The sequence below is a fragment of the Ptychodera flava genome, chromosome 18 (assembly GCF_041260155.1).
Source record: "Ptychodera flava strain L36383 chromosome 18, AS_Pfla_20210202, whole genome shotgun sequence".
Lineage (NCBI taxonomy): Eukaryota > Metazoa > Hemichordata > Enteropneusta > Ptychoderidae > Ptychodera > Ptychodera flava.
This window is the reverse complement of record NC_091945.1, coordinates 30,884,591-30,909,458: the sequence shown is the minus strand read 5'-3', so window position 1 is coordinate 30,909,458 and position 24,868 is coordinate 30,884,591. Positions and strand designations below refer to the sequence as shown.

The 24,868-nt window shown below is 34.9% G+C and overlaps 1 protein-coding gene across 7 annotated transcripts in view; it reads left to right on the top strand.

The window, feature by feature from the left end:
- LOC139117368 (cysteine sulfinic acid decarboxylase-like) overlaps positions 1-24,494 on the top strand; it is a 60,200-nt gene extending 35,706 nt beyond the window's left edge. For 5 of the 7 annotated variants that reach the window (XM_070680413.1, XM_070680412.1, XM_070680416.1 and 2 more), the window contains exons 2-15: positions 1,733-1,807; positions 7,212-7,364; positions 8,106-8,231; positions 8,614-8,704; positions 9,198-9,304; positions 9,623-9,741; positions 13,196-13,275; positions 14,000-14,054; positions 15,258-15,374; positions 17,227-17,370; positions 18,312-18,514; positions 19,415-19,466; positions 19,917-20,006; positions 20,787-24,494. In XM_070680413.1, the coding sequence (XP_070536514.1) occupies positions 1,762-1,807; positions 7,212-7,364; positions 8,106-8,231; positions 8,614-8,704; positions 9,198-9,304; positions 9,623-9,741; positions 13,196-13,275; positions 14,000-14,054; positions 15,258-15,374; positions 17,227-17,370; positions 18,312-18,514; positions 19,415-19,466; positions 19,917-20,006; positions 20,787-21,002 (1,599 nt within the window). In that variant the 5' untranslated portion in view covers positions 1,733-1,761 and the 3' untranslated portion in view covers positions 21,003-24,494. Of the gene's footprint in view, positions 1-60; positions 147-1,732; positions 1,808-3,843; positions 3,989-7,211; positions 7,365-8,105; positions 8,232-8,613; positions 8,705-9,197; positions 9,305-9,622; positions 9,742-13,195; positions 13,276-13,999; positions 14,055-15,257; positions 15,375-17,226; positions 17,371-18,311; positions 18,515-19,414; positions 19,467-19,916; positions 20,007-20,786 lie in introns of those variants that run through there. The other 2 variants (XM_070680415.1, XM_070680418.1) reach the window with 2 other exon arrangements.
- The last annotated feature ends 374 nt before the right edge of the window (positions 24,495-24,868 follow it).

Below are 24,868 nucleotides of genomic sequence, written 5' to 3'. Positions count from 1 at the left end.
CTGCTTTATGGCAAAAGGTCGTTGAACTTTTTCGTTATTCAATCTTCGCAGATTTGTGGTGCGTTCGGCGCTCACAAACAGAGTAGCTGTGCCCGGTGAGGCTGGGGGAGGGGGTACTCTGAGTTAAGGAACCCCATTTCGTTTTGGTAAGATTACTCGTCGGACAGATTCTGGACTATTATATAGTATAGTACATTGTAGGTTTTGGAAGAGCCTGGTTTAGGTTATAAGCCTTATATGTCGCCCGTTTTGGTCTACTTTCACGCAAGATTCGCTGAGAAATCGGGATTGTTGGGTATTGTAATTTAAAGGTTTATAATGTGCGGTTCACTACTGTATCTTGTATTCATTTCACAAACAAATGTGATTTTTCTTTGTTTCAACAGCGGCCAAAGTCAAATAATATTTGCCCAGAAACTGATTTGAGAAATCGATTTATATGTGGAGCATATATAACCGTTGTGCCACTTTCTTTTTTTCATTCACAGTTTTCGGTTTAGATTATCATGACAAATGTTTTCCTCCATTTTGAGCATTGATTGTGTTTTACAGTCTTTTTCAGTCTTTGTTTTACTATAATCTGGCCGTTTGGGTTTTTTTTGAGAAAAAAACTGAATGAAGTATTGAAGTTTCATATGAGCAATGACAAGAAACGAAGCTGTTTTGATTACATTTTGGTCTTTACAATGGAAAGCCAAGCCAACAAGTTGAATGTTGTACATGGATATGTCACCCCAGGCAAGAAACTGTGATGTAGATATGTATGATACAATTACCCTGAAAATGTGTGCTGTTCCCTACAGTTCACCCATGACCTTAATCTCAATTTTCCAAATTCTTCAAGTCAGGAAGAATGTTGTAATTCCTTAGCCAGCCCCGTACTAAAGAGCTACTATATGTTCATAAAGTGTTCTTGTTCAAGGGGAAAATTATTGAGTCAGTTGCACCAACTTTGTTTAAGGGCACACATCCTGCAAAGCAGCATACTGCACCCTATTTATTGCAAAAAATTAAGGGAGCATTATTAATGTTTTCTAAGACAGTCTACCACGTGGTTAGTCGCAATCGTGATCATTAAAACTTGAAGAAGGAAGCATAGTTTTCAAAATATCTGAAACTCCAATCATTTAGATTATGAAGTTTCACTTCTCCAGTCCAGTGGTTGAGGATATGTACTTTAAGGATAGCTTGTCTCTGACAGTTGGAAAACCTTTAGCGGAATCTCGGATCAAAGTGTCATCTTAGTCAATTCATAACTTTTTTACGGTTTACAGTGAAAGGGGGAAGTGAAAGTCATAAGAATCATGTTCTTGTTTTGTTGAAAATAAACCTCACTGATGTCACTGCCTGGCCCTCCAGTTCAAGCTGAATGCATACATGAAATTGTACTTGAAATAATTTCTCGAAGATCAAGTCTTCAAAACACACTTGTCTGCGTTCAACATCCTGAACTTCTTGTCAATGTACAATTCTCCTAAAGCATCCCTTTGTACCCATGAAATTTTATCCTAGATGATAACAGATTTAATCTAAATTGACCAATTTTGAGATATTTGCGAAAAATGATTGCATGAATCCTTCTCACACAAACATTTTCAGATGTAATCTAAGATATTTAAACTCTCAGCAATACAACAATTGATCATTAATTTCTCAAGGAATCCAACTTGCAGGCAATAAATTTGAGACTGACTTTTTAAATCATTTCTTTCTTGAAAATTGATCTTTGCAGATACAAGTTTGCAACTGACAAGAAGAATCATGACAACAGACATTAAGAAATTCAAGTCCACAGACGGCAAATACAGTAAGTGGAACAAAGATAATTCTGTACTTATACAAGCTCATCTCCTCCTCTTTTTTCAGCATTCACTTATACTAAAGGTTTTCAGACTTTATAGATCAACCTTTTTAATTCAAACGAGAAAATTTGCAAAGCAAAAAAATTCAAAAGCTGAAATGTTAAGTTGCTTTACAAACTTTGTTAAACATTTTTTTTCCATTGCTGTTAAATACAGTGCTGCTTCATCGGCAAAAAATATTTACCATTCAAAACTTACTGAAGACATATCTAGTGTTTGGTTACTTTGTTGTGTTTTGGGCAAACTGCATGAGATACATACATAGTTTTACAAAAAGTTATGATGCTCAGTAGTTCAAAGATCACAGATTTTGTCAGATTGATATAAGATTTTAAGAAGAAAGTCTATTTATCAAAATTCTTTGAATGTTCACAGCCCATGTAAAGATGACTTTATTTGAATGTCAAGGCAGAAACTACAAATATTGTTTTCTAATCTTTTGTGAATTATTTCAATGAAAAATAACAATTTCACTTGCATTTATCTTTTCAATGCTCCATGTACATATAATGCATTGCCAATGAAATATTGTTTCTTGAAGTTAATGTTGAATTTCTGAGAGAAATAGAGACAATACACTTCAAGGATCTGTGATATTTTTGTGACAGATTTTAAATTGCCTTATTTAGATTTTGTTATATTGATAATGATAAAAACAGATGAGTAATAAGACTTTATGCAAATTCAAGTCTGTGAAAAAAGCGTAATAGCGTTCTTGCCTATTGTGTAACTGTGTTAATCTGTTTGGCAGAAAAGACAGCCTCAGAAATATAAGAAATGAGCAAAGTGATGCGAATAGAACAATACAATTCCTTAAGTTGAAAGCTTATTTGTTTTGAACTCACAGTCTGTGCATGCATGTAAGTTTCAAGTATGACAGACTGCCTGTTAGAAAATAATCCTTGCTTTGATTAAAGTGATTAAGGCAGTGCACACCTTTAAACTGAAATACATAAAATTTTGATCAAACTTTCTTCAAAGAAACTTTCAACCAGTCTTTGATCAAATCAAAAATAAAAATCAGAGGTCACATTAGGGACAAACTATACCTAACATGTACCGGTATTTGAAATTCAAAATGCCAACATCTTTGTGTTTTTGATGGCTGATGTCTTTGCTGGGTGATACTGACCGTGCTATACGTTGTTCCTTTGAATCTGATTGAAATTACTGAATTACCTTTATGGGGAAAATTAAATGTTTGATTTTCACATGACCAAGACCATGAAAATTGTACTTACTCCCAAGAGCTTGTAAATTTAGCCTCCACAAGCGGTAGACCAAGAAAGTATCGGAAAAATTTGAGAGATGGAATATCTATCCCGGAATCCACACTCTACCTTTTAAGTCTCCTGATATTCTACCTTTCACCTGGCATGACACATGAAGTTTTCATGTTGCCTGTGCTGGCAGGCCGTTATTTCTAGGCCATTCATTATCAACAGATAAAACACACACTGTCATCGATGTTGATTATTGTGGACTATGACATGTTTTCTTAGCGTAGACCAATTTTCTCCAGTCTTGCTTGCCAATACAGATACTTGCCAATACAAATACTCAGGTGATTTCAACAATGTCACGTAACGTCAATCATTGTGTCACTCAATTCAGTAAATATTTGTGCAAAGCTAAAAGTACCAAGGTATTCACATGTGTGCATGTGATTGCAAGTGTTACGCAGTTACTCAGATTTTTTCATATAGAAGACAATAACAATCCTTCAGAAATGTTGGTTTTTGAAAAGTTTTTGTCAGAAATGCCACTATCATCATATTACATGCAGGTATTTAATTATTTAATATAGCTGCCTTCAGTGAGATTTTCAAAGGTACACAAACCGCTATATGTACATTCACAGTCCCTTTGGGGAGGGACCGTGGTATAAAATAAAATAGGACATCATCACCCACAATACAAACATCAGAACAGAGCAAGTTGTTCCTTTATCACTAGCTTAGGTAGTCCAAACCATTCAGAAAGTAGCCTAGGTGGTGTGAAACCTTGAGAACTGTACATTTCATGCTGTATCCTGTTATCAGGACAGTTTGTCAGAGAAGTTTCTCGGACTGAGAGTTTGAGAAGGGGGAAGTCTTCGGAAAGGGAAATAATGGAAGAGGTGAATGGTAAGTTCAAGTTGAGTAGGTGAACATTGTCAATTTTGTATTGTATTCTAGGGTGGATTCTCTCCTTTGCAAAGCTATAAAGATTTATACTCACTTTTGACATTTTTTGGGAATGTTTTTACTGTAAAACAGTGTAAGAAGTAATGAAACTGATCAGCTTCACTTTCACCAGGATTGAAGCTACCAGTTTTTATCAAACCTAACATTTTGTGATATGATTAAGCAATGTTGTATTGTTTCAACCTATTTGATTACTGTCTCAAACTATTTTCCCAAATGCTTTGGAATGTGAAATTCCTTTTTGACGTATATGGCTGCATTCAGGTTGTTCAAATTATGATTACATTTATGAATGTCTAATTGTCCGAGAGCTTTTATTTGATTTTATGAGGCATATACTGGCAATGACTAGAAACAGTTGGTGTTCGGTATTTGTCTTCCTTTTTGTCTTTATTCGAAATCACGGTTTAGCTTTATCAGCTTCAAGTTCAAAAGTGTATAAAATTTTTTTGTGTACAAAATTCTTCCAACCATAAAGAAATACGGAGAATATTACATTATTCAGTGTTCTTGTTAACCCTTTGAGCACCAAGGTCAATTTTTGTCGCCTTTATAAAATATACCCCAGTCAATTTTTTTTCAGATTTTGCCAAAATTTTGATAAAAAAAACTGTAGGCTATGAAATGTGATGCCCATTTGCTCCAAAATTATCCAAAAAATTAAACAAAAATTTACAAAAAATGTTGCACTAAAATTTTGGTTGGAAAAAATTACAACACTCTAAGGTTAAGGCTGCAGTACCAAGGTAAATTTTACCAGGGTTCCAGTCATGTTAGCAGAGTTCTCATTGTACCATCAATGTATTTACTTTAGAGGACAACAGAAATGGTAATGGGGTTCCCATACCATTTACGCTTCCAAAACCCTTAGCACAAACAAATTGTCCTTTTGATCTCTGGAACATGTCCTTATGCAGGGCAAAAGAGGTATTGTGCATAGATAATGAAATTCCACAAACATTTTGCTTCTGTAATTCACTTATGTCATCTTATGTAATGCACTTGTTTTAAATTTGTTTAAAATTATTTGTAATCAGCTGAAAATGTGTAGCTTTGCGACTATCGTCTTGACCAGCATGATGCTACTAACAGGGTGAAGATCGAGTGTTACAGTGTAAGATGCCCTCCCCGTGATTTCAAATGTTTGGAATTGGCAATGTGAAGATATTCATGTGATATCTTGTAATTGCATAACAATTCAAAGAGTATGGATTTTGTCCCATTGCAGATTCAGAACATATCAGTAAACTAAGGATAATCTATCAAGAATTAGCAAGCTTGATTCATCGCTGCTACACTTACACAGTGATTTTATTACTCCGATGTAGGATATAGTCATTTTTGACTTCTCTGCGATACCTTTGTGGCATAGTACTGTAACTTTTACATAGAATGATATTTTCATCATTCTTGCTCTAAAAGACTTTTATGGTTCATCTACCTAAAGTGCATCGAAGTAGAAAATGTTTAATAGGAAATGTAATGCAATTTGTAGAATATACAATGTAAATTCTATTGACTACTGTATACGGTAAATCCAGAAGTCCACAGTAAATATTAGACCTTTGACACGTACAGGCCATATTGAGGAGTTACAACGACAAACTATGTTTTTAAAACAGAACAAAAGCGGTGGAAAGTACATCAAAAGTTACTGCATAATGAACTTTACGTTCTCACAATACAGGGCATCTAACTTAATCACATTTTGTGCTGTCAACTGCATGGTAATTCACTTCCTGAGAAACATGTTCAAATAAATCTTTGCACATTTCATCGGGGAACTCGGCTATTGATCATAAAAAAGAAGTGCTTTCATTCATTGAAGTGTGTTGAGTTTCAAGTGTGTGAAAATAGTTTTGTTTTTGGCGCACTGGTTTAACAGGGCATTGACATGGAGTATCATGTAACGACCTGGACCACAAGTAATGATAAGTGTAATGACAGTTTTCAATATGTCTATTGGGACATCTCTGTTGATGTCATATACCAATGAGGTTCAGATCATTGTTACAAAATCTCAAAAATAAAATGTTAGAATAGGGAATAACTCAAAGTCTAGAGTGCCATGCTAATCAATGATGAATGCACAACTTTTGCATTATCCTCTTTCTACCAGGCTTCACACACAAACCATAGAAATAAATACCACTTGGGAGAAAGCACATTAATTTGTACTTCTACCAATTTGTATTTATGCTAAGGATATCAGTCGATCTAAAAGTATAAATTGTGTTTGGGCTATACTACTCCTACTGTCCTTGACTATTATGGTATTTACATAATAATTTATTTTGTTATGTCAAGAATTTGAATTAATTTTATTAGTGAGAAAAAGGTGAAAGCTTGAATGCAAAAGGACAACAGCTCAAACAAAATCACATGCAGAAACCTACAGAGAACTGTGTGTACACTTTTATCCACCTTTGTGTGTTTGTACACCGTAACATGACTTCTTTAGCTTCTTCAGCATCCGTTTTCCTCAGAACACACAGTGCAACAACTTTATTTTAGAGAACGGTTATCTTGCATGTATTCTTCTGATAGCCCTTTGGAGAACATGAATTCAAATTTTAAGTCACAACAATTATACATCCCAATTCAATGCTATTTTTAACTGCTTTTAGACAGAAGTTTTCTTTAAAAGAACCTTACCAATTTTGGCTAAAATCATAAAAACTGAATCTTGAATTGTAATCCTGATTCCAGAATAGGAGTCTTGGGTCAGAAATGTGCAAATTTTAGAAACTGCTGCAAATCAAGGCAATTCCTCATTCCATTTATTGGGACAAAACCTCTTTGAACTTACATGTACAAGATCATAGATTACTGATACATTTGGAATTGGCAGTGAACTGAGAGCTGTACTCTGAATGCCAAGGTCTAACCCTATCTCTCTGTCCATCTTTGACTGATTTTTCCCAGTCACTTTCTTGCTTTTGGTGAACAGTGAAACCTTTTTATTCTGTTAAAACTGAATGTTTGTACCTGAGTAAAGTAAACATTTTTCTTTGCTGACTTTAATTTCAGCAGGTTTTAGTGTTTTGATTGGAAATATAAGAAAGAACTTTGATTTTAAAACTTTAAAATCTGGATTTGCATCTCATGTCAATATCTAAATATAAACTGTTTTTCTTTTCTCTGTGCTTTTGAAATTTTACAGATCATACAGGTGCAAAACATGAAATCATCGATGATTTTGATCTGCATGAGGCAGATCTACAAGAACTGACGATTGATCAAAAGTTTGTGCAAGATGCAATGGACGTCATTTTTAAAGAGGGGGTGGTGAAGGCTCGCGACAGGAGGCGAAAAGGTACGACAGATTGAAATCAAAGCGCCCAGTTCTTGAATTTAACAATGTTAAATAAAAATGGGGTTTAATGTGATTGGTAAAGGTTATCAGGAAGGCAAGATATGTACATAGATACAAGGCAACCATGAACTCTGTATCTTTTCTTGCAAGTGAAATACATGTAAGTAACTCTGCAAAAGTGAAAGACTCAAACTTTTGCTCAAACTTTTCACAATGAAATCTTCAACCATGATGTCCTCTTTCAAAATCAGAATGAAAATCAAGGGTCCCTGTGTGAAATTTGGTACATGTATTTGAGAAGCAAATTACCCAATATTTACACTTGTTTAAAATCAAAATGGTTGTTATCCATGCGTTAACTCTATGGGCGGAAAATAAAATGTTTGATTTTCAAAAAAACTGAAATGGAAAAAATGTTTCTTACTCCAAGAGCTTTAAAATGAGCCCCCACCAGTGGTAGTTGAGAAGAGAACTAAAAGTTTAGAGTTTGAATTTTTGTCCCAAGGTGTATTCTAGCTTATTGGTTTGCAGAATGATTTGTTTCCGAACTGTATATCAGCTGGGCAGTAACCTTGCTTTCAGACTCCTTAACATGCTGCAAATAAATACAATCTACTTAAGCCACTGCAAATTTACCGTCGTATATTCATGGTTCATAAAATTTCAATATTTAAAGAATTTATGAAATCACCATTAACCATGGACTTGCACTATTGTTTTCTTTCATCATATTTATGACAGTTGTTGAATATCACGAACCAGATGATCTCAGGGAACTGTTTGACTTCAAAATAGAAGACAACGGAAGTGACTCGGAAACTCTATTGCAACTTCTACGAGACACCTTCAAATACAGTGTTCTGCCAGGTGAGTATTCCTCAGTAGAAGTGAAATCTTGCCCATATGCTGTACTGTTATGATTAATTTGGAAGAAAATTCATTATCAGGTTTATTTGTATCTAGTCTGTTGTTTTGATGTCCCCATATTGTGTCAATCAAGGTACAGATTCCAGATCCTTTCATAGCATTTTGATCAAGTGATGAAACAAGTTCTGGGAAATTATGTAAAATGCTTGTGTTTTGATTGACAAAGTACATTGAAATCAGTGGCCTGCTATCAAATAGTAATCAAAGTCATACTGTAACTAATTTCGTCAGTGTAAACTTTACCATATTTCTAAACATTAGAATCATCAGTCTTATTATTGACAGGACAACTGTGCATCAATTTACTTTTTCTATCTTTCAGCAAATCCAAGATTTTTCAATCAGCTGTTCTCAGGTCAGGACTCGTATGGTCTTGTTGGTCAGTGGCTCACAGATGCTATCAATTCTAGCGCGTAAGTATCGAAGTAGTGACCAGACTCAATGTACAGTGAAATTTGCACAGTCTTTTCAACTCAAGGAAATTTCATAAAATTCTTCTTTTGACTGAATTCAAAAGTTAAAAAATCTTATCTGTAAATTCCAGGTCGTAAAACCACTTTTCAAAATCAGCACTGGTTCTGAAATTCCCAGGGATTTAGAAATTTAGAATATTCATCATCATCATTCTAGTGCATATGTATGTATGTAAGTATGTCTGTATGTCCATCAACAGTGAAAACTTAAGAATCAGGGCTTATAGTATGGAATTTATGTAAATGCACTAAACTAATACGATGCAGTTTCTTTGGAATGTCTGAATATTCCATCATTCATTGCATGTCTGTTTAGAGTTATTCATTATTGTGATATTGACAAATATTTTACCAAACACGCATTCTTCATTTGTGATCAAATGGGAGTACAGAATTGTTAAGGCTGTATTTTTGTGTCTATCAATACCCTTAGGTACACGTATGAAGTATCCCCAGTGTTTATATTAATGGAACATGAAGTCATAAAAAGATTATGTGAAAGTGTTGGGTATGTGAAAGGAGATGGAGTTTTCTGTCCAGGTAAGTTTAGTCAAATGATCTTATAGTATTTTAAAATTAAGAACAAATTAACAATGGTGTGTGTTCTATTAATGTACTTATGAAGGTACCAAAGGGTTTTGCTAAATATAGCATACCCATGTTCAAACAAGTTGATAAATGAAAACAAATTTGAGAAATTGCATGACAAACAGTGTAAACATCTGTGTGGAACAAAGTCAAGTAGCTTAACAATGCAATTAGAAGTCTTCAGCCAATTTATGAAATTTCAACAAAAATGTGACAGAAAGGTTAAGGTTACATATTAAATAATACCTACTTTCCATTGGTTCTTTCTAGGTGGCTCCATTGCCAACATGTATGCAATGAACATAGCGAGATTTAAGAAGTTTGGAGTGGACGTAAAAACAAAGGGATTGTTTGGCTTACCAAGAATGATTTCATTTACATCTGAACACGTAAGTTTACAGGTTTATTTTTGAGGCACACTTTCTACTATCAGATAACAGTTAACCCTTTAAGTGCCAAAGTCGATTTTTGTTGTCTTCATACGATATAATGCCAACAATTTCTTTCAAATCTAGACAATTTTTGTCTGCTTTTTCCCAAAAGTTTGGTCAAAAGTGTAGCCCATGAAAATTTATGTCCATTTGGTCCAAAATCATGGACAAAATTACAGAAAAATTCATCAAAAATTGGTAAAATATTGCCCTGATATTTTGGGGGGGAAAATTACAGTGCTCAAAGGGTTAAATTCATTTTTCTATGTTATACATGGGTGCCTGGTATGCAGATAGCTAGTATTTTATATATATATATATATATATATATATATATATATATATATATATATATTATATATAGCTGCACAGTTTTCACAATTGTTTTGTTTTGGTCATTTATTTGAAAATCAATATCAGGCTACTGTAAATGTTGGAGAGTAGATTCTTTGAAGCTTGAATGCTGTGCAATGCTTGAACACCATATATGTACACAAAGTAACCCAGACTTCTATTTCCTGCTTCCCTTAACTTTTCCAGAAAAGACAAGATTTCCTCATAAGATTAGCCAATTTATTCTAGGTATCTCTCTGTCAACATAGGACAGAATTACTGCAGGAAAAGTTTTTTATTGTCAGCATCGTGTTAGTCCCTTGTTGATCTTTCTTTTTACATAAACTGATGTTGAAATCTGTGGAGGAAATTGAGTTTCCTCCTTTCATTTTTTTGTAACCATTTGAAACACATATAGAGTAAACTTAGAGAATTATTGTCATTTCAATTCAACTGTCGTAAATTTAAGGTAATCTATGCCTTAAATAAAAAATTGGCTCTGTGACGGCTAATTTTTTAGTTCTTCATTAAAAAATAGAATTGCTTAAAGTTTCCTGTAGCAAAACTTGTCCCAGTATTCAAATGTTTTTCTTTACAAATAAATATTACTTTAAATTGCTGGGCAGAGAAATCACCAAGCAACTGGAATATTCAATTGTTCAAATCATGACAACTACATCAGACATGTAACTAATTGTACACAGTATGACGTAAGTCCAAAATCCATACAAGAGTGCCATTCACACGTTATGAAGCATTCCATGTTTCAGGGTACTTTCATAGAGAACCAATTTCTCCAAAACAAATAAAGTTGTTGGCATGGAGTCAAATCTGCTAGCATTCAACTTTAACGACCCCATTGAAATGAGGAAATAACCATTAACCCTTTCACCATCATGATTTGTCCCAAATCCATTGTTTTCTATGGTAAAGTTGGACCTGTATACAGGGAACCTGGGGGTGAAAGGGTTAACTGAGGCAACGTGTAGATTACTATTTTGAATGTGGGAGTAGAACAAGAAACTGTGGTTGACATTAAAAGGCCAGTAAATATAATTTTTGTTGAAGTTTTTCTCTATTTTTGTTTTGTATGTTAACCTGTTCACCCCAATTCCCTGTAAACAGGTCCACAATTGCCATTGATAACAATGGGCTTGGGCCAAACCATGGTGGTGAAAGGGTTAATCAAAAGTTTGTGTTCTACTCCCTAGCACATGATAAACACCTACTACAGTGTGAAATACATTGTTAGTGTTTATATTTGAATTCTGGTCCGGACCAGGTCCCACTTGTCAATAAAAATGCAGTCTACACATGTATAGGCAGGGTTTACAAAATGGATGTCAGTTTACATAAACATTCTTTGGGGAGTAGAACAAGAAACAGGTTGACATTAAACATTGAAATAATGAAAATAATCATCAAAAGTTAAAGCTACTAGCTCTTTAAAAGCCTCGGGTAACACTTATCTGCTAAATGCGTCAATATCTGTAAAGTTGCTGCAAAATTAAGATGATATTGAAATGCTTAACTTTATGTTTCCCTATATCCTAGTTTAAACCAGTATTCATATCCTTGAGAATTGTTTATGCAAATTAGCATGATGTGGATACGTCAATCAAATTTGTTAATCTCAGGTGGTGTGTATACTACATCTTTATTGAGAATTCAGTCTGAGAAACACATGTATTTCTACCAACCAGTTTGGAATATAAGCTCTGTCATAGGCTGCAATGTATTAAGTCACAAACAAACATCCATTGAATTACAGTCTCAGTAGAAAACACTTGACAACAGTAGCACCCCATTCCTCTTGTAGCTAGAAGGAAACTTGATCTGAGAGATTAGCTCGCAACTTCCCAAGCATTTCCTTTCAAGAGTTATTCTTGGCATTAGTACTGGAAACTGAGAATGAAATAGGACCAGTCTGTACCTTACTAAATATCGCACAATTTCTTTGTTGAATTTCACTCCATTTACCGGTACTTACTAAAATTAAGCCCTGATTAGGATACTTTATAAGACCCACCTTAAGTACCATAGGCACCTAAAGGCCGGGGACTCGATCCCTTGGATCGCCTTTGTTCTAGTCTGTAAGAGGATTATGGAGGTGTCATAGCCTTTTGTTTTCCATTGAAATTAGTAATCAAGTGAGTAAATTTTCCTGGCAAGACATGCTGACACCATACACAGGCCTTGAAATACAAGACTAGTACCATGCCAAAGTTGTTAAAACGGTATACTACCTTTGTGTTCCCTATTAAATTTCAGCACCAAAACATTCATTGAAATTAATGAAATCAAAATATTAGGACTAAAAAGGCTTTATCTTGTCCTGTACCACGTACTAACTCTACAAATAATACAAAAATGAATTCACTCAATTCAGGTTATGTAACTGTGAAACCAGTGCATAATTTATAAAACTCTTTTCATGTACTACAAATATAGCTTATCGCATTGTAAAAAGATTGTTCTTATACCTAATAGCATTACACCTTATGTAACTGATCAACTGAATGTTCACAGTTGTTTCCAATGGCTAGGAATCACTCTAGAAAAGAAATTGCCTTGTCTAGGCTATGAAATGGCATAATCGCTGTTCACTGAAAATGTCAAAGAAAATACTGCTGTGAAATTCAAAGGATTAAAGATAGGAAATCTTTCTAAAGCTTTTTCGTTATTGTCGAGAAACTGTGAAGTAGTGTACCGGATCATTTTTGGGGATATCCTTTGTGGCCGGGATAAGGATTAGTTTCACATTACTGTATCCGGTCAGTTGTTGTCCTCAGGAGGGTTTGCACACGCTGTGTAGTTTGTCTGCATATTGAATTTCAATGTCGGTTGGCCATGACAGAATGGAATTTTCCACTGCTTATTTGTGTCATGACACATGCTTTCCACCCAGGCACATGATTGATTTCAGTGAGTTAAAATAAACAAAATCTGGTTTTAGCAACCTTGCTGCTGCATGCAAAAGTCAACATTTTAGATTTGTTAAATAAGCAATAGATATGAAGCCATATATGACCATCAAAATGTTTAAAAAAAGTAATGAAAGTCCTGGCTTCTATTTCAGTCACATTATTCCATCAAGAAAGGGGCAGCTTTCTTAGGCTTTGGAACAGACAACATAACGCTGGTGAAGTGCGATGAAAGGTGAGTGAAGAGTGTAAGGATTGACAAATAACAGCTGTTAGCTCTTTTATAGTGATGTCAGAGTGCCTAGCAACAGTGAGCGGCATGTACAGTATTGATGATCGTAATACCAATGTCAGTGTATGTAGAACACATCCAATCATTTTCTTTTGACCCACTTTCAGCGACTCATCAATGTTCTAGATTTGAGGCACTGGCTTTGTGAAAAGAAAATGGGAAAGTGATAAATACTGGCATGAGACAAAGAGTATGGCTTGTTTTGTTTCTCAAAAAAACCATAGGGATTCTTTGGGTGATGTGTAAAGTTAGGCACGTAGCCAGACAGGGTTAGGTCAGTGTCTGCAACTCATGTTATTCAAACACCAATACAGATCTGCTTTTCACAAGTATTCATGTCTGGGGTAAAAAGTGAGAACAAAATCTTGATTAGACCAACTTGGTATTTTTTAAAACCTTACCCATCTGCAACATACTTCCAGTTTTTGACCTTACTGAATTTTGAAAAATAGTTAAATATTTTGTCATCTGTATTTTAGTGAAAAACATGTCTGTAGTGTATAGTGCATGTGATGGAAAGTTTTTTAAAACTGGTAAGAGGTTGAAATATATATGTATACTTCAAAGATATTACAGCCCAGCCTCTGATCTTTTGGTACACCTTACATCAATAATGCATGTACAGTAAACAAAGATCAGAGAGTCAATAATCGTAATTTTCTTCCAGAGGGAAAATGATACCAGAAGATTTAGAAAAGAAGATTATTGAAACAAAAGAACAGGTGAGAAAGTCAATGACTTTGCTTGTCTGGGTGAGAACAAGTAGCTAGAAATGTTGGCTTATCGATAGAAATGTTGTTGTGATAAATTTCAATGACTGTGTGGTAGAAACACTTGACCATTTCCTCAGCAACCTCGAAATTTCCTTTTTAAGATTCTAAACAACATTGAGTTTGAATCACAGCCTGAAGCAATGTACAGAAAATGCAAAAGATAGATCACAGTGCCAACACATATCGCTTGCACATAGGCAACACATAAGGCACAACTTCTTTTGAGATTGAAAAGAAAAGATAATTTTCAGAGCAGACTCAAAAAATTCAATGCAATGAACAGAGTGTCACTAGATGGTCTTCATGGTTCTGGAAAGTCTTTGAAATTTAAAGCCTCCTGGAAGTCCTGGAAAAATCCTGGAAAATTGATAATCCCTGACAATTTTCCAAAATGACACAATGATCAATGGTGATATTGAAAAAATGATATATAAAATGATATCTAGAAATGATGCACATAATGTGAAAAATGGTACCTTGAAAATGAAAGCCCTTGAAGTTGAAGTGACTTTGAGTGTGTAGACTCTGTGTCATGGTGTGAATTAGGTAAATACACTAACAATTGAGATGTATCCAGTCTAAATTGCCTCTTTAAAATTCTGACTCTGCGATCAACTCCGCATCCAAAGCGAGTGATTGTGTAAGGTTATTGATGTCATTTGTTAAATAGAAATGGGAAAAGTAATAAATTATTGGCTATTCATACGTACTTTCACTTGCAGCTGCTGTTACTATAGAAACCATTATAATTTAATGGGAATAGAAATAGAAGTCTTATCAAACCAAGGAATAGTTGAATCTTATCTCTGACGACACTAAATTTTGCGTCAGGACTTTATTTGAGCCTTCAAATACATATATTTCTGAAGTATTTCACTGTGTTGAAAAATGCTGGTTTTATTGCGATAAGTTGGTTTCTACAGGAAGATGATAAGCCTATTCAAGGGTTTGATAGTATTATTTTGTTCTTTACAATGATGTATTTTCCTATTCTTGTCATGAAAGCATGGTGAAGTACAAAGTGTTATAATTTCAACATGATTTCGAAAGTAGAACCAGAAACTGTTTTATAAACAAAACAAATATACAGGTAACAGCATCAAAAGTCATGGCTAATTGCACGAAATCTATCGGTTTTCTTTTTCACAACAGGGGAATGTGCCTCTTTTTGTGAATGCAACCAGTGGTACAACCGTCCTGGGTGCGTTTGATCCATTGGACAAGATTGCAGATGTCTGTGAAAAACACGATGTGTGGCTGCATGTAGATGTAAGTCAAAAACAGTCCAAGAGAGTCTGTTTTGAGGAAAGAAATACAAACCAAACATACGCTTCCAGTCCCCTTTATAGTACAGCCATCATTACAAGTCTGGCAAGGAAATTGTAATTTGATTCCAAGTCTTATTTTCCATTTTGAATCAATTGTTTCTCTTATGTTCTGTGCAGGGACAAGAGATAAGAAAAGTGATTTGGTGATTAAATTCACCATATGACCCCTTAACCCTACTCAGACTTTGAGTACGGTCAAGCTGTCATACTGTAAAGTTAATCGCCTATAATACGGCCATTTACTGTAATCAAACTTTGAGTAAGGTTCATGTGATCGTGAGGTTAATTTAGTGACAAGAAAATATAACAAAAGATATGTAAATGTATTTCAAGTGATGAATGCATTGTAGGAAGAAGTCGTCATAATGACCACAAAAGAAATTGAATGCATACAGCGTAGCACGTCAGATTTTATCTCAAATGTGTCTTAACTGTCCAATAAAACAAAGCACAGGACATGGTATGATATTCTGTAATGAGAGATCACACACACACACTGCAGCTGATAGTCTACTTTATCAATGTTGTGTAATCTGTGATACATCAAATGGTGTTATTGTGTCAATGGCAAAATAAATACGCCTCATTTTCTGGGTTTCTCATTGAAAGAATTTAACCCTAATTCTGGCAGACACAATCACTACCCCAAATGACAAGTCAGAAAACACCCTACTTAGCCAAGTCTGTATGTATTTCCCCTAATTAGCATGGTTATGGCATAAGCATAGCTTAGCCAGTGAAAACCATGTTTCAGTATCTTTATTTTTAGAGTCTTTTAAATATTTTAGTCTTTCTTACAAGTAAAATGCATCAAATGGTACATATGATATGCCTCATTGGTTTTATTAAATTGATCTTATGGAGAAATATGAATTTGGCAGGAGAAGGGTTAATGATATTTTTTTGAGTCATGTAAACATCAAAATTTTGTATGATCCAATTGTTTTCCATGAAAAGGTTGAACCTGTACAGTAGAATTTTTTCAGTGGAGGAATGAAATGGCTAGATTAAATGAAAGGGCTAGATGTAATAAATGAAAGGGCTAGATGTGGTAAATGAAAAGGCTAGATGTGGTAAATGAAAAGGCTAGATGTGGTAAATGAAAGGGCTTGCTGTGGTAAATGAAAGGGCTAAATTTGGTAAATGAAAAGGCTAGATTTTGCAAATGAAAAGGCTAGATGTGGTAAATGAAAGGGCTAGATGTGGTAAATGAAAGGGCTAGATGTGGTAAATGAAAGGGCTAGATTTGGTAAATGAAAGGGCTAGATTTGGTAAATGAAAGGGCTAGATGTGGTAAATGAAAGGGCTAGATGTGGTAAATGAAAGGGCTAGATTTGGTAAATGAAAAGGCTAGATGTGGTAAATGAAAGAGTGAGATGTGGTAAATGAAAGAGTTAGATGTGGTAAATGAAAGGGCTAGATTTGGTAAATGAAAAGGCAAGATGTGGTAAATGAAAAGGTTAGATGTGGTAAATGAAGGGGCTAGATGTGGTAAATGAAAGGGCTAGATTTGGTAAATGAAAAGGCAAGATGTGGTAAATGAAAAGGCTAGATTTGGTAAATGAAAGGGCTAGATGTGGTAAATGAAAAGGCTAGATTTGGTAAGTGAAAGGGTTAGTAAATGAAAAGGCAGGATGTGGTTAGTTAAAGAGTTAGTACATGTAAATGTAAAGGCTAGATATGGTACTTGAGATATCTGTAACCCTATCTCGTTTTGTAGCATTGTGAAGGCAATGCTGTCCAGTGTTGGTTTTCCAGTTAACTTGAGCATTCTTTCCATTCCTGAATTCCAGGCCTGTTGGGGAGGATCAGCGTCAATGTCCCGGAAATGGAAACATTTGATGAAGGGAGTTGAAAGGACCAACTCACTGGCATGGTGCCAACACAAGATGATGGGAGTACCACTTCAGTGTTCAGCATTTTTGATGAACGGCAATGTAAGTATATTGACATCCTCTTGACAAAAGTAGAAATACAACTGTTTGAACTTTTGTGGTGATTTTGCTGTGGTACTTATATAATATTGCTTTTTTTTTGACACTGGGAAGTATAATATATGCAGAAGGCATATTTCTTAAAATCCATTGTTCAAGCCTGAGTTATGAAACATGGACTCCTTTGTGAGGAAAGAAGTTTAAATGTAATACACAGTTACTTCTTGATGTTGACATAAGAGTGATTGGAACATTATTGACAAATTACGCAGTCCTGTCACTTTGAAATTGTTCTACCTTGATATCATCAGACATTCGAAGTTTGACATATTATAGTACCTGTATCTATTTTTGCAAAAAGTATAACTGAGTATTGTTTAGATATACAAATGTTATCATAATAAAGGACCTACTATGAATGGAGAATACTTACGTCACGCAACATAAAAATCCACTTAGTACAATTTATCAAAACTTGAGATTAAAAGGGTACAAAAAGCAAACAAAGGGTAAAAAGTCATAGATTTGAAATTAATTTATTGCAAACTTTCATGTAACTTTAGTTATTATGAAAATTTCAACATGTGCTTCAGGTAAGTTTCTGCATGGGGACAGAGAGTCTTTTAGCATTTAATCAAACCTTGAATTGGAATGGACCATTGTACACAAAAAACCATATGCACAAACATGCATAGAAATATGTGTATTTCCATAGACAATTGTACTGACGAGTTTGTACTGCAGTCATGTGATCTCTTGGACATACTGAGTCTGTAGAGCTCACTGCATCATATTTATTCCGGAGGAGAAGCATTGCAAAATATTGACAAATGGAAATGCTGGTCTGAGATTGCATTGGATGGATTGAAACAAAATATTTTCATCTGAAGTAGGGAGTGCAAAGTATAAAAGAAATGACTGACGTATATAATTCATGATTCTAGATTGGTTTGATGCATGAAGCTCACTGCGCTGGTGCCAGGTATCTCTTCCAACAAGATAAATTCTACGACATATCCTATGATACGGGTGACAAAGTAATACAGTGTGGCCGTAAAGTGGATGCATTCAAACTGTGGCTGATGTTCAAGGCCAAAGGCAATGTTGGATTTGAGGAAGAAATCAACATCAAATTTGACAATTCCAGGTAAGAGACTGGTAGATCCTTTTATAGTTATGGTAAGAGTGTGGAGATGATTTTTTCTGTTGAATATTGTATGTCCAAATATAGTTTTTGCTATTTATTTACTGGCTCCAGTCTTTCTATCAATGGGGTTCATATTATTTTCAAATGCTATATGCGTATTCACAAGCTTATAAAGTAAACTGAAACGTAGCTTTTATGTTTAATAATTTTTTCACTACCGGTATTTCTGTTCCGGAAGGTAAATCCATTTTCTTCATCTCGCTAAGGTGTTTGAAGTACATGTACAAGGTATTAACCATGAAAATTCAGGTCATTTTGAGCAAAATGCAATATAAACCTTTTCCTGCCAAGTTCATATTTCACCATCAGGTCAAGTTCGTTAAAACTAGTGAAGCACAATGCTAGCATGTCCCATTTGGTACATTTTAATAAAAACTTGAAGATTTGAAGGCCCTTGAAATCATAGATACTGTGAACGTGATTTTATGGACTAAAGCTGTTGGAACAGACCAAGCCAAATAGGTGAAAATATGTCTGATTTGGCTCAATACCGCTTTTCACTGAGTTGGCTGATGGGGAAGTGATACTGTCTGGCAGGGAAAGGATTAATGCAGGCAAATGAATTCTAGTAGGGAATAAGAGTTCAGTTGTCAACAATAACCTTTGACATTGTACATATACAGGGTGCGTTGATGAGTTGAAAACTCATGTTCATGTCATTTGGGTCATGAAGTAACAGTTGGCATCTTATAGACACAACAAAATTATACAGGAAAATGTATTACAAGTAAAAGCTACTGGAGCTTTAATTAAGACTTTAACAACCCTTCTCAACTTGGGAACTTATATGTTAGCGTTTGCTAAATTTTGAAACTGTCTTGCATTTTTTTTAACCTTCAGATATCTTGCTCAACTTGTGAAAGAGAGGACTGGCTTCCAACTTGTGGCTGAAGTAAGTTTTATCATCAGATTTTTTCATACATGTTTGTTTGACTTTTTGTGAGTTGATTTCTGTAGAAAGATGTGTAATGACAATGTTTTTGTGCATGTTTTGTGTTTGGTTCATTTGTGTATTTCTTTCCAATTTTCTACAACTCTACTTTTTTTGGTATATTTTCATATTTTGTTTCATCTTTTATGTGGGTTTGTTTGTAAAATTAAAGTGAATAAATTTTCTTCGCATTTACAGATTTAGTTTTATCCAAACAAACAACATCATTGAGACTACAAATAGAAACATTCAGAATATGAAGGAAAGATTCAAACTTAATCCAGTATTTATGAAGAAAACGCTTCTTGAAATAGATACTATTTACTACATATGTGTTAAATTCATGAAAGTATTATTTCCAAAAACTTGTTTTTAATCATATACCTAAAATGTTCACCATTTCTTTTTCAGCCTGAGTGTACCAATGTCTGTTTTTGGTATATCCCTCCATCAATACGAGATCTTGAGAGAGACGAAAAATTCAATTCACTTTTGGAAAAGGTAGGCCAAAACAGCACCTGGTTACATTAATTTTCTAGTTTTTTTTTCCGTAAATCAATGTTTTCTCAGTGTTATTGCTGGGAGATTTTAGAAAACTCTGACTCAGCACAATATGGCTTGTGCATGTATGTGCACTTTTACAGATGGCAATAGAATTCAAAATTCTGTCATATCCAGTGAGGCCATACAGGCTGTGTTAACAAGCCAAATACTGAGTATTTCCACATAGTGATACTCTTGTCAATTATAAGGGATTAAAGACTATGGAAACGTTGTTCAGTTACATTTGTCAGAGTTTTACCCTTTCACTGCCATGGTATGGTCCAAACCTATTGTTATCAATGGTGATTGTGGACCTGTTTACAGGGAATTGGGGATGAACAGGTTAAGGTGAACAGGTTAAGGGTATTTAGGAGATGACAGCAATTAATTATTATTGTCCATTAACTTCATCAACCTGCAGAAGCAGTACATTTATGAACCCCCCCCCACCACAACCCCCCCCCCCCCCCTCCCCCCCCCCCCCCATCACAAACCTTTGATTCTGCCGTAGTTTTACAAGGTGAAATTTTACTGGCGTGAGTGAGTCGAAAGGTCAAAATGTTAACTGCAGGTGTTACATCAGAAAAATAGCTTATCTGATAAACAGATTATATTTGATAACAGTTCACCAAAATAGAATTTTACGTGCCATTGCGCAATGTCCATGTCTGGTTATGTAAAAATCAAAAGAGTAAAATTTCACACTTTCAGATTCAAAATGTTGATATGTTTTCACAGGTTGCACCAATCATTAAGGAGAGGATGGTCAAACAAGGAACGCTTCTGATTGGCTACCAGCCACTTTCAAATAAACCTAACTTCTTCAGACATATCTTCAGCAATGCCAAGACGACAAAGCAAGACGTGCAGTTTATCGTCGATGAAATTGAACGCCTTGGTCGAAACATCACGATACAAGACTTGAAAACGTACAGGACTGTGAACGAGGAGTAAGCTGTGAACCACTGAATCAAGTTCCTGGGCTATTTGGCTGACCCATGTTTGACCTTTACTTCCTGGTATTTCCTCGGTAAATGTTTTGGTCAACAATCCCTGCCTATGTAGCCGAGAGAAAAACGCAAATTTTACGTTGTTTGAAATTTGACATTGATAATTAGCAATGTTTCTTATTTAATTCTATGGGTAACTACAATAGCTAGGAGGTGTTATCGCACAGGAATCATGAAAATAAGTAAAATCAATCACAATGGTTCATATAATCAGTGTGTTAAGCAATGGTGACATTTACCAGACACACACCTTGTGTGCCACTCTTAGAATTCAGCAATTTGATCAATATAATGTAAAACCATCCAATCAGATTCAGGAAACATTACAGCATCTATTTTTTCATACTGCATAACACGATGTACCAACGTCTGTCAAAAACGTTATGTCTATAACTCTAAAATAATATACTATCATAAAATTGAAGAAATTTACTTTTTCTCACAAAGTAAAAATATATTATGATAACCTGAACAATGTATATTTGAAAAATTAGCCATATCTTCTTTGATGTAACATTCAACCATGTTCTTTGTTGATGTGTTTGGATAGAAGTTGATCTTGGATAAAACAAACCTGATCTTTTTTTTTTGATGTGACTTAAACATTCAATTCAAAGTCAGTTCTGATAAAAAATGCTTTGCATCAAAGCATCTTACTTGATCAAAGTGTTGTTGTATTAAAACAGCAAAGTGGACTGCTAAATAGTCCCATTTGCCTTTTTTGTAAATTTTGTCCATTTTGCCGTATGTTGCACAGTCAGTCACTCTGAGAATAGTTTTCCACTACGCAAAGCAAAATCACAAGTGAGTGAGGCATGAGCAAGGCATTTGTTATGTTTACCTGGTATGTCGTTTGTGAGTGGTACTAAAATTTTCATAACTATTTGCTTGGGGGTGGGAGGGGCAAAAATGTACAAGCAATATTTACAGCCCTCCAGGTAGCCACCAAATTTTGAGTATGGTAAAGTAAAGATGAGCACAGTTGACCTCCTCATGCCTAGAGGGCGCTCTTTCTACTGCAATTATGGCTGTTATATTCCATTGCTCTGTACCAGTACTCTGCCCTGTTCACAGTAATCATGATGCTGGTATACTCACATGATCATGTCTGTAAAAATTTAATTAAGCTTTCAGGCAGTTTGATTTCCTGCTATTTGTTGACGTAAACCATGGAGAAACAAAAATATCATATTGCTGACGCAAGTTAACTTTGTCAGGACAAATTTTATGACTTATTTGTTGTATAATATGTGAGTGATATGTTAATTTGGAGTTACAAAGCACACTGAAATAGAGATTGATAAAACATTCCTTCAGACTCAACAAAGACAGTGATGGCACAATTTCTACCGTCTACCACATGTGCATACCATCGTAAACAGCAAATGGCTGATCTGGCAAACAAAAACCTTCATTACGAGTGAGGACATATTCAACACATCACATTCGTCGATTTTTATCTTAGTTCACATTTGGTTTCAGAAAAAAATTTTATGATTTTCTTTAGAGACGTTATCTTAGTTCATGTTTTGCTTAAGAAAGAATTAAATTTTTCCTCCATTTAAAAAGCAGTAGAAGACGGATTTCGTACCTTCACAGAGATTTTTATGATTATGTAAGTTTTTAAAGGCATTAATGAAAACCCCCAGTTTAACATAGAGTATACATTACTGACGTAAGTTAAACTTTCCAACACAGTCCCCTGTGTTTGAAAGAAAAATCACTTTTGCTTTAATCAATTGCGTAGTTTGCTGACACAATATTACCATCACATTTCGTTTTTAAAATTTCTAAAGATGACATTGATGAATGTGATACGGTAATGATGCTAGTTGCTTGCTTCGTGTTTCGACAAAGAGGTTTAATTGCTTCACTTAAGTGTCGAGCATCGTGTGGTATCAGTGTTGCTATCAGGGTATCTGTCTGTTTTTGTGTCCATGTAAGAATTAGTAGTATAAATGTAAATGTTACCACAGTCAACTGAGAAACTATTCTTTTCTTCATCACACATGAAGTAAAGGCATTGACTTGTTTTGGTCTGTTTTTCACAACTGCAAGATCACCAGACATGATCATTCCGTGGAGCTGCAGCTTTGATATACTTTGAGTAGAATATGCCGTTAAACATCTCTGCAGGCTGACTGAACAGCGCCCCCAGTGTTCAATTCAAAGAGTAAATATAAATTTGTGTTCACTGTTACAGCTTGTTGTTTTACTCCTGTGTTCATCAAAAGATCTCTTTATACCAGCCCATGTATTAATTTCAGAATGGTTTGAAGTATTGAATTCTGAAGACTGATAGAATTTTGCCTGAAGTTTTTTGTGGTTTTAATGTTATTGTATCATAAAAAGTTAAAGTTACAATGAAATATCAAGATAGTGGTAAACACTGGTGCCTCATGTGTCGACTTGACTTTTTTATGTAATCATAAACTATAGTGTTTCAGGTCACATTTTCATGCATGGATGGATGTTACCATGCTAAAAAATGTCTCCTAGCCTCTGATTTGCTGTGCAATTTCTAATCTCTGACCTCAATTGTGGTAGCACCAGTAGTAGCCTTCAACTGTTGGTGTAATCAGTCACAAGAGGCCACATTGTGTAGCCAGTCAGAGGCTGGGAGATAGTCTAACCATGAATACAATTTGTAGGAAAATAATTTAAAAGCGTTGTAAAACTTTCAAATTAAATTTTTTAATTGATTAGACCAGAAAGACTCAGGTTGATTACATTAGTGTTCATTCCATGTTTGAAGAATTAAAAAAGAATTTGAGCAGTTTTACAATGTGATTAGTGAGGACAGATTTAAGAAGAGCGTTGAAAGATATTTTCAAGGCATAACTCGTATGTTTTACTGTTGTTCAGAATGCTGCTATATCCATCGTTCATGAGAATAATTTTTGACATGATGGTACTTTCATGTGGAAAAAAAGAACAAGGGCTGCCAAAACATGTCTTACTCTTTCATTTATTGGTTTTCAACTGAGAGTGTTACTTAGTTCCTGTCACAGAGCCGAGCAGACAGTATTATAGACAGCAGTGTTCTTCCATCAGCCTTGTATCAGTTCTGTAAGTTCATATTGGCACTGCCCTCAATGCCACAGATCTGTAACAGGAGCTGTTGTAGGACTAAGATTTTTCACTGTACATACCATGGTCTACTGATTACTAGTACCAAACTTTCACCAGACCTATAGCTGCTGCGTATGTTCGTGTATTTACATTGGAAATCCATTCTTTCATTGCATTATGTAGTCCATTTATCCTTCAACCTGGCTGTCATGTACAAACTTTGTTTGGAAAACATTCTGCAGATTTTCTTTGTTGTGTTCACCAATGAAGCATTTTGAAGTTTGTAACAATTTACGCATTTAATACCTGCTTAGTACCAATATTTTAATTGGTGATAATAAAAAATGATGTGTATCATGGGAAATACTGAACGTACTCATTTTTCTTCAATCAATGCTTGATAGTTTATTTATCAGTCTTCCCTGAGAATGGCTAAATCCAGTGTGTCCTTAAAAGCAGATCGGTGTACACCATTTGGAGGGGTGGGAAGAAATTCCATTGTCTCATTCTGACACACCCCCACTCCCCAGTCTGATGGTGCATCCTTTTGAGCGTACATATGTTTTGCCTCAAGAGTTTTGATAGTCCTGAGTTTTTGCTTCACCATGGTTCTACCAGTGTTGAATGTAATGGTAAATTCAAAGAACAATGCTGTATGTTGCAGAAGCACTGAACTCTTGACCACCGATCAACAAGAACGGTAATTAATTACGAGAAAAGAGGTTATTGTGCCGCCAG